Raw genomic sequence first — 9889 nt, forward strand, 5'->3', positions numbered from 1 at the left:
TGCCGTCGTTCATTATAAAAAAACAAAAAACAATAGCCAGCTCCAGCTAATCTCTCTGGTTCTCACTACAAACAAATCCTTTAATTTATTAAGTCTACAGCTAACGGTGCTCCTGAAGAGCAGCAGGCTTTTCTACTGCCCACAAACACACTCCTGAATTAAATAAAAGTGAGCTGAAAGTGGTGTTTGCTCTGTATTTAGTTTTCACCGAGTCGTTCACACCCCAAAGCCGGCGAAATTCCACCGGCCGACCCTCCTCTGCCAACATTAAGGGTTTAACAGCAGCTTAGTTGAATTACAGCAAAGTCCTGCAAAGGTTGGAAGCCTTTCTTTTTCCGCAGGTAGAGACTTGCCGCACATTTAAAGGAAGTGGAGGCAGGGCAGCTACACGTCTGGGCTCAGGCAGCCAGAAATCATCAGCACTGATAAGACACCAGGGTGGGATTTTTTTTTTCCCGCAGGCCATCAGGGTCAAAGCTGGTTTTAAAAGAAAAAAAGGATAACAATCCTTCGCCTTACTTAAGTACCCCAGAAAAAAAAATCTATTCTGTTGGGTGAAAAGGGCAGCGACCCCCCCATCACAGTAGCTGCATGAGTTGGGAGGGTCCATTCAAGACAATGAGGCAGCTCCTATAAGCAAAAAGTATTGGCGACTTCCCATCAATGAGTCAAGCGAAGACAATGGAGCACAGACAACTACGGAGCTCCTTCAAAGGGAAAAGTGCAATACAGTAAACTTAGCATTTCAATGAATCTCTAATAAGAGCAAGTCAGAGGAAAAAAGGCTTTTAAAAGATTGAAGAAGACTGTTTCAGAATCTGTAGCAGTCTATTACAGGCCCCTTTTGTTCTTCTTATCAAGCTGAGTGACTCTTTTTAAGATTTAAAGCTCGTTGTTTCCCCAGGAGCAGAATAAGTCCAAAAGATGGGGGAAAACCACCTGAGATTAACCATTTCACCTCTTTTATTCTCTGATATCCAAAACATTACTTATTACCACAATACGCTTCCTACAAGTCATGAACTAAACAAAACATCCGACATGTAATTTGCTACCCTAAAATATTTCAGACTATTACCGTTTATCTTTTTTTTTTTTTTTATTGCTTGTGGTGTCTGTGCAGCATCCTCAAGACAACCCGCGAACTCACCGTGAACTCTGGTTGGTTCTTTGCACCTGTAGCTCCATAATGAAGCTCAGGAATGAAGAGTGATCGCTTAAAAAGAAAAGAAAAGAAACGAGGCCAAAGGGCATTTATTTAACCCAGTGACTCTTATCAACAGGCCGTTTTAAATGATCGCTGCCAGGGAAACCTTTAGGTGGCGGCAAAGAGGTAAAAGGGTCACAGGGTTCATTAAGGAGCAGAGTCTAAAACAAAGTGGTAACTTGCTCATGGGTACTTCAGTAAGTCATTTATTTGTGAAAGGATGTATAAATAAAGGACTGGCACTTTAATCACTCTGCATTTTTGAAGAAAACGAAATAAAACATTATGGTTTTGAAAATAAAAGACAGGTTTGGTAATCAAAGAGGTCTGATTGCTACCTCCTCAAAACTTCAATTTCCTTCCATAAAAAAACGTTGAATTAGTAATTATTAAAGTGGAACCAGGCCAAACAGAAGATTCACCTGTTATCCTATACATGAGGATAAATGCTGGTCCACGGCTGGAAACAAATGCCGTCCGCACACGAAGCGCTTCAGAGTCTAAACGAAGGGATGTGAATGGAAACGGTGGGACTCCAGTTACAACAGGCCGCACGCATGAGTATGTGCACTCATGTCAGCACATGCACGGCTCCGCTGCTTCGCACCAGCTGAGGCGCAGCTGCGTTTTGGAGTTGGCTCTTCAGCCCGACGCGAAAGCGACGTCGGGCGTGAAAAGCGCGGCGCCGCCGCGGCCGAGAAGACACGCAGCGCTGTGGGACAAAACCCAAATACATTTGATCCATCTTTAAGGCTCGGAAGCGTCTCCGCAGTCTAAATTTTTAAATTGTATTGCACCGCACGAATCCCTCTGAACTCCAAGGTGAAGAGAAAATATGGTATTTTTAAGAGTATGCATGAATTGATTAGATTTCTATGAATATTACAATAATGCAAACTGACTTGAGAAGTAGGGATGAGACCCCACTGTGCACCCACATAACACCAAACCCGTGTTTTTGGCATATTTTAGCTCCTTGTAACTTTTACAATTAATGCAGACACAGTGGTTGAATCTAAGTATCATCGGGGGGACACTTTATATTTATAATTCCACCGATGTACGGAAACCAAGATAGCAAAGATATGAAACACTGCAGGATGGTTCGTGCCGCAAACTGCTGTGATTTGCGCTTGTTCGACGTGTACGAGCTACAATCTGGACCAGAGGCTGACTTTTCTGTACTAAGTAAGGGATATTATCAGCATCTGCATCCAATGGAAAGTACTTCTTCAGGAGTACCAAAACGTTTTCAACTGACTGCACTTCACAAAGACGTGCAAAATATTGAATATATGAGGTCAAACTGACCCTCAGGAGACTCATAGCAGAGCGGGATAACGTGTGATTGCACGGGCAAATCAAAAGGGAGAAACTCAGCTCGCTGCGTAGCTCCAGATAAGCTGTGAATAAATCACGGGGGGTGGGAGGGGGGAACCCTGCTGAACTGTGAGGCAGAGTCAGGTTCAGAGTCCTCCTCACATCTCTGACCTCTATACCGGCCCAAGTCACACCTCACTGCGGAGTCAACAAATGCCAGGCCGCCGGCCTGCGCTCCATATGTGCCAACGAGGCTTCGCCGCAGCGTCGTCCCATCAGCAGGAGGTTGGCCTCTCGATCCCTCTCCGGGGGCTATCATTCAGCAATGCAATGTTTACTGAACCCGGTCTTCAAGCAATTATGTGAATGGGTCTTGTGGAGAGAGGTGGAGGAGAGGGGCGGGGGAGGTGGGGGCGGGGGGGGACCTTCCCTACTGTTCAAACGGTGAAGTGGAGCTGGTGTTTGCGCTGCCTGTGCTTTTTGCAACTCCATAAGAGTCGCTCATCGACTGGAATGACACACCAGGTAGCTGGATGCGAGAGCGCCACCCGGGGCGGGGTGAGGGTGGGGGGGGGGGGGGGGGGGGGGGACCGCAGACTAAATAAATCATCAGATCCAAATGTCGCAGCGTAAGTATTTAGTAGAGTGTGTGTGTGTGTGTGTGTGGGGGGGGGGGGGCAATGAAGGGGTTGAGTTACAGGCAGCAGAAAAAGACTACAATTCCCGCCAATGACACACACATACTCTCTTCAGACTTTATAGTCACCCTTTCCCCAACCAGACCCCCCCCCCTCCCCCCCAATGAAGTCAAGGGCCACTTGTGACCGTCTATACTGGGAGAGATCTCGGGGCCAAAAATTGTCAGCGGCAATGCTCATGGTTGATGTCATAGACCAGAAAACAAAGTGGCCACCAAGAGTTCAAATTAAGACCGCCGACCTTCGAAAACACCAAAATCAAGAGCGGCCCTCATTCGTTTTTTTTTTTTTTATCGGACATAAAGCTGTTAAACCGGTACTGCTTGTGGTTTCACAGTAGGACACGAGTACTTTTCGTTTCCCATTGGCGAGCTCTTACCCATTTTTTTTTTTTTATTGACTTTGATTGTTCAATTGATTGGTGGAGTTGATGCACATGACCCCTTCTGGCATTCCAGCGCAGGAGGAAAGAAAGACTGCCGTAGAAACACCACTATGTGTTCGGTAATTGAATCAAGAGAAAGTGAGCCTCGCTGCAGTTCAAAGCCGTAATGCAAGAAACAGATGCTTGCGGTTCCGGGATAATTCAATTATGCCGGTATTGTTGGCCCGGCAGTCAATCGAAAGGGCTGCGATAGAAGCGGGTCGAGGCCGTCTGCTGTTGCCTTTTCTAGTGTCAGCACACAACGGATGGTGATGGCCTTCGGGCGGATCGATGGTGCCGAAGATACGTGGCTTGTCGGAAGACTCGGGTAACGCTCGCTCGGGCCTCGCCGACACAAAGAGGTCGTTTCATTCGGCCCGGCGCTCGATAGCGTGTCGCCGCCGGATGTTAAATATACCTCGAAGTCATAAAAGTATTAACGCCCGTGGCTTTTTCAAAACGTCGGGGCACAATCGGCGCTCGCGGACTTCAGATCCGGCGCGCGGGATTAGATTTACGTCCCCGCCCCTGTCACTCAGGAAGGGCTTCGCTTCGGATCAAATCAGCGCGGAGGTGTCACGGATATCTCAACCATGACAGCTCTGTTTATTAGAGGGCATAAAGGTGGGAGACCAGATGGGAATTTGCAAAGGCTGGAGGAGGTGGGTTGGAGGGGGGGGTCTATTCTCAGCAGCAAGGCGATGGTCATCCTAGATATGATTCATACCACAGATATAGAGGACAACACATCTCCTGTAATTACTCTAATATAAATAAGCAACAGTTTATGAGCAGTATACCAAAGGCGAAACAATAATCTCCTAATTGTTTGTGAGTATTGTTTTGCCTCCAAATGTTACTCACGTGGAGAACTGTTGGGTTCCTCCCTAAAAGTTCTGTTGAAAGCACCTTCATATGTGAAGTGCCCTGAAAAGACTTTTGTTGCGACTTGGTGCTATATCGATTAAAACTAAATCAATGATTCAGTGCACAGATTAATCAATAAAGTCATCAAGCTTCACAAAAGTGTTGATTTTCTCCTTTTGTTTGTTGTAAATTAAATATTTATTTGGTTTTGGGCAATGTCACGATGTCTTTTTGGACCCCTGGAACCTGTGCTATCCAATAAATCGACATACAATCAATAGATTCATCAACAATGAAGATGGTGGTTAGTTGCAGCCCTGAATGAATAAATCCAGAAGATGGAGCTTTAAAATTTCCAATGCAGTGGATTCTCCTACCCGTAATACATAATACCTCATAAGAGAATTTAACAGAAGAGTTTCATACTTTTATTTGTATTAAGATTATTTGCAACCTAAAGCTTTTTTTCTCCTCCCAAATGAGCACATACTTTTATTCTGAAGGAGCCCACATTCTCCAGGAGTGGTTGTGTGATAAGGCTGATAAAAACTTATATTTTATATTAATATGATTTCCAACCTGAAGCTTTTTTTTCCCTCCCAAATAAGCACCAACTTTTATTCTGAAGTTAGTTCTGCTTCTCAAGGACAAGTTTACTGATAAGGTTGACAATACTTGTATTTTCATTAATATTATCTACAACCTGAAGCTCTTTCTTTTTCTTTTTTTTTTCTCCCTCAAATGAACACCCGCTTTTAATCTGAAGGAATCCACATTCTCCAGGACTTGTTGACTGATAAGGCTGACAAAAATACAGCAGTCTGTATACATGTGAGGATTCAAAGAGCTAACAAATCATAATTCTTCTCTATTTTGGATCCCCCTGTCATAATCTGCACACATTGGCAGTAACTGAACAGACAGATGCAAAGTGCAGCCTGGCAAAGTTTGAGGAGGTTTTGGGAGCTGAGGGCTGCAGGCAGACTATGAATAGCTTGTTTCTATGGACAAACTTAGCCTGGCTTCACTCAACAGGAGCTGGTTTGTCGGATTACTTTACTAAAAGCATCTTTACAGTAAAATGCCGATATGTGCGGACTGGAATCTGGTAAACACAGCCCACCTGCATGTGAGCAGCCCCGAACCAAGCACGGCCACACCATCCAACATACACCACACAAATAGAAACATCACTTTGTTTTCACTTCCATTGGACATAAAGGCACCGATTTATAACTTTTACTTGACCTCTGGATGTGTTTTATAGGTCAGCAACGTAGGTGGAGGAAACATATAATCGCCACAGCGGAGGGAGTTTTTTTTTTTTTTTAAAGTGAAAAGAAAAAGTTGAAAGATGACTTACAGAAACCAGCTGGCATGCGAGTGTCAAAGAGAGGATAAGTCCACAGATCGAGGTGGTCGGAGTGCCCATTTTTCCACCAACCCAGCACAGGCTGCGACTGCTGGGGAGAAAGGAAAACCCGAGGTCCTTCACTCCCTCCCGGCCACTGGAGCGATGCACCTTTTTTTTTTCTCTCTCTTCTTCTTCTTCTTCTTCTTCTTTTTTCAGACTTTTCTTCTGCGCGAAAAACCCGACTGCTCCTCTGCGCCCCACACCCGGTGGGACTTCATCAACAGGTACAACGGATCCCTTGTTTTTGGTTTTATTTTATTTTTTGTTGATTTTTTTTTTTTCTTTTTCTTTTCTTCTTCTTTAAAATCGGACGTAAGATATCGACTCTACGGGGCTCCAAACTTGCTTCTTTCTTCCCTTCCCCGTGCACTCCCGACTAACTTGGGACTTGTTGTGGGGGCTGCGTGAAAGTCCGTCCTGCAAAGTCACTGGGAGTCCTGAGCGGAGAGAGCTCCGCCGAAAAAAGTAAAAGGCGGAATGGAATCGAGGGAGTGCTGCTGAAAGAGAAGACAGCTAATCCCGGTGTGGGGTGGGGGGTGGGGGGACGAGGTGGGGAGGAGGAGGAGGAGGAGGGAGACGCCACCTAGTTGGACTCCTCACATGCGTCGAGTCCTGCAGAAACGGACGCTGTAGTCTTCATACAGAGTCCCCCACACGGACAACACTAACCGTGTGGAGGTTTGAAAGTCTTAAGATTGAGGGAAAAGTCCTGCAGTACGCATTTTATTGGAATAAAGGGGAAAAAAAAAAAAGATATCGGCAGCAAAATTGGCTTTAAACAACAAAGATTTGCATTTATGCAAGTTCTATTTCTGACTGGAGTGACATTTGATTTGATTGACTGATGATCAATTCATCTAAATATAAATAATGCACCATATTTGATCGGATAAACACATACAGGTGTCAAAAAGATGCAATAGTCCTCTTTGGAATGTAAAAAAAGTTGATAAAGTAAAGTTAAATACATCAAAATTGTATTTGGGACTTGAATAAATGTGCTAATCAAATGCCATCACTGATATTAGTCATGTAAATTTACTGTCTGTATCAAGGAAGAGTGAAACAGGAGGGTTAAATATTGAAGCCAATTCTCTGTGTAACATTTGTATGATTATTCCTTTTATTACAGACATTTTTACAGGATTACAAGATGACCTAAATTCAAATTGTATTATATTTTATTTTTTACATAGTTAAAACTCGCATAAAAAGTTTAAAAAAAGAAGACTGCACCTTAATTTCAGACCTTTCTTGGTGTCTGTTTGGGTGATAAACCTGCTTCATACATGTTGAGAGTACTTTTCATGCCCTCAAGACAAAGTGCTTAATGGCATCCCTAAAACTAGTTCCATTCACTCAGTATTAACTCAATATATCAATTTCAATGCAAACTCACACAGTAAAATGTTTGCAATTATTTAAGGACTGAGATATGTTTGATTTGGTAGAAAATAAAACTGTTAAATTCATGATAAGTAGTTGCACCCGGTTTACTTGAGCTTCAACTGCCCTCTGCTGGAGTTTCCAGGTGCATTACACTCGACATGACTTCTCATTGCAGTGGACGTTAAGAGGAAAACTCAATCATCAGGTGAAAATAGAAACACAATTAACATCCCTGCATGCGCTGCTGTCCCATCGGAGACGCGTCCTGAAATATAAAGTAGAAAAACACACGGTGGACCGTCGGGGGGCTGAAGTCAGTAGCTCTGAGGAGGACGGAGGTGTTTGTGTCCAGTCGTGTTTGTAAAGAGCATCACACAGAGGTTTGAGAGAACAGCTGTGGCCAATTAAAAGGCTCAACCCCGAATAGAAATGAAGAAGAGCTGCTCTCATCCGCTCTCCAAAAATAGGCGAACAGAAGAGGCTTATCGGGTTCGGCTGCGATCTGGGGAATGTGGCACCTGTGAGATCTATAATCGAAGTACATGCAAAAGCATTGTTGTAAAAATGTAATTCTGTGTCTCACTTGTGTAATAACCAAGTAAAGACGCCTAAAGAAAGCAGCCAAAGAAGGATGCAGTGAAGGCCCTACAACAAGACAGTGGTTCACGAGCAGGGGTGAAGGCCGCCTACGAGGGGCCACATGCAAATAATGCCAAAAAAAAAAAAAAAAGAAGAAGAAACTTTTTTTTTTTTTTTTTATGTATTCGGAGGTCAAAAAGGTGAGGAAGTGTTGCTAAAAAGATTCAAAAGCCTCTAAAACTTTCCCGGGGTTATAACACATTGTGCTATAAGAGCCGCATATTTAAACTATATCTTAGAGCAGGAGACTCCGACCCGAAGATTGTGACCTACCAGTGGGACGGGAGCTTCATCAATTGAAAATGCGAAGAAATACATACAGAAAATAAACATGCACATGCTGTTGAATTCAAGCTGTTGTGATACAAAATGTGTGTTGAGCATCGATTTGTTAGCCTGCCTGTGGATGGCTGGTGACAGTGACGAGCGCAGCCCGAATATTTTTTAACTGTCATTGACCGTAAAAAAAAAAAAGAAGAAAAAAAAAAGAAGAGCTTTCAGCACCTCGCGGCCATTAAAACAATAATAATAATAAAAAAAAGATATGCTGTACTCAGGAAAAAACACGTTGGTAGTTGTAGCGGTGGCAGAGTGTTGGCCGGTTGCTGGTTGGTTCAAATTAACAGGAGGTCTACGCCAACCAGGATGGAACAACTGCAAACGATTCCCTATTTAGGTTTCCCAGACCCAGATATTTACAGAGTGAAATCGGGTTCTGGTTCTCACCAGACTATCAATTTGTTGTTGTTTTCATAAAAGAAGCTTGTTCAGCTGGTTTGGGTGGAGCTCAGCTATGTGAATAAATGTTACTCAAAGTCAAAGTAGCTCTCAGAGGAAAGGAAAAAAAAAAAAAAAAAGGTTGGAGACCCCTGACTTAGAGAAAGGCCTCGGAGCAGGAAGTGGTTCCTGTGCTCTCTGGAGCCGTCTACAACACAAGAGAGAGATTATTTCTGCGGCTGACCGGTCTCAGACTGTGAATACACACAAGAAGCATCTCGGTGACCGCAGCGGTGCTATTCAGGGACTCCTTCCTCGCCTCCGGTCAGCAGAAAAGTATTGGAAAAATCCTTGTCAAACATGTAAAGTAAAAAAAAAAGAAAAAATTGTTTCAAACCATTATTACAGGTCCCGAGGCCAACAAACTGTTCGGGATATTTCTGCATCTTCCGTTTCTTTGTTGGCAGCACTGACGTCTGCGATTCAACAAACATCTGTTGGTGTTTGGAGCCAATCGAATCTATAAAGTACGTGTTTATTTTCAGTCCTAATACAGTCGATGAGTTTTTCCGTCGGATTTCGAGATCTGACTAAACTGTAAAAAAAAAAAAATAATAAAATAAAAAAAATCGAGATGTCGGGATCAAAACTATTTATTGAGTTTCACGTCAGTACTGAGAGACGTCTCTGTGAGGCCGGGAAGTTCCCTTTATAACATAAAGTGGTGTGTGTGATATTAATGCTGCGTGTGCGTGGCCAACTGAAGCCCGACCGTGCAGCTGCAGAAAACAGCTGTGACAAAGACGGACGGATCGGCCAAAGGATATGAAACGGTCCCCCCTCTCGGTGAAGGTCAAGGCCCCGGAGAATACTGAGCAGGAATCTTTAGCACTGATATGAAGGTCAAATCTTTCTTTAGCAAAAAAACAAAAAAAACAAAAAAAAAACACCACACGTTCACCAAGTGACATCCTGTTTTGTTACTAAGTGCAGGACACTGAAGAGACGTGAAACACGAGTCAGCAAAAAAAAAAAAAAAGACAACGCCTTAAATCCCCCCCTCTGTAGAGTACAAAACAGATGTCCCGTTGCCACGACAACAAGATTCCATCACAGTCAGCGAGAGTATTTTCTCTCCTCTTTTTTTTTCCTCTCCATCCTTAAGAAGTTCAGTGAGAAACACTGATTAACTGTGATTTACCTAACGATGAGGA

At 43.6% G+C, this 9889-nt stretch overlaps 1 protein-coding gene across 4 annotated transcripts in view; it reads right to left on the reverse strand.

Moving 5' to 3' along the window:
• hspg2 (heparan sulfate proteoglycan 2) overlaps positions 1-6452 on the reverse strand; it is a 95180-nt gene extending 88728 nt beyond the window's left edge. For all 4 annotated transcript variants that reach the window (XM_069141451.1, XM_069141450.1, XM_069141449.1 and 1 more), the window contains exon 1: positions 5880-6452. In XM_069141451.1, coding sequence (XP_068997552.1) covers positions 5880-5948 — 69 coding nt within the window. In that variant the 5' untranslated portion in view covers positions 5949-6452. The remainder of the gene's footprint in view (positions 1-5879) is intronic.
• Between the last annotated feature and the right edge of the window lie 3437 nt (positions 6453-9889).

Source organism: Embiotoca jacksoni, unplaced genomic scaffold (assembly GCF_022577435.1).
Source record: "Embiotoca jacksoni isolate LCO1_2020_lvr unplaced genomic scaffold, fEmbJac1.0.p SCAF_9, whole genome shotgun sequence".
Taxonomy (NCBI): Eukaryota; Metazoa; Chordata; class Actinopteri; family Embiotocidae; genus Embiotoca; species Embiotoca jacksoni.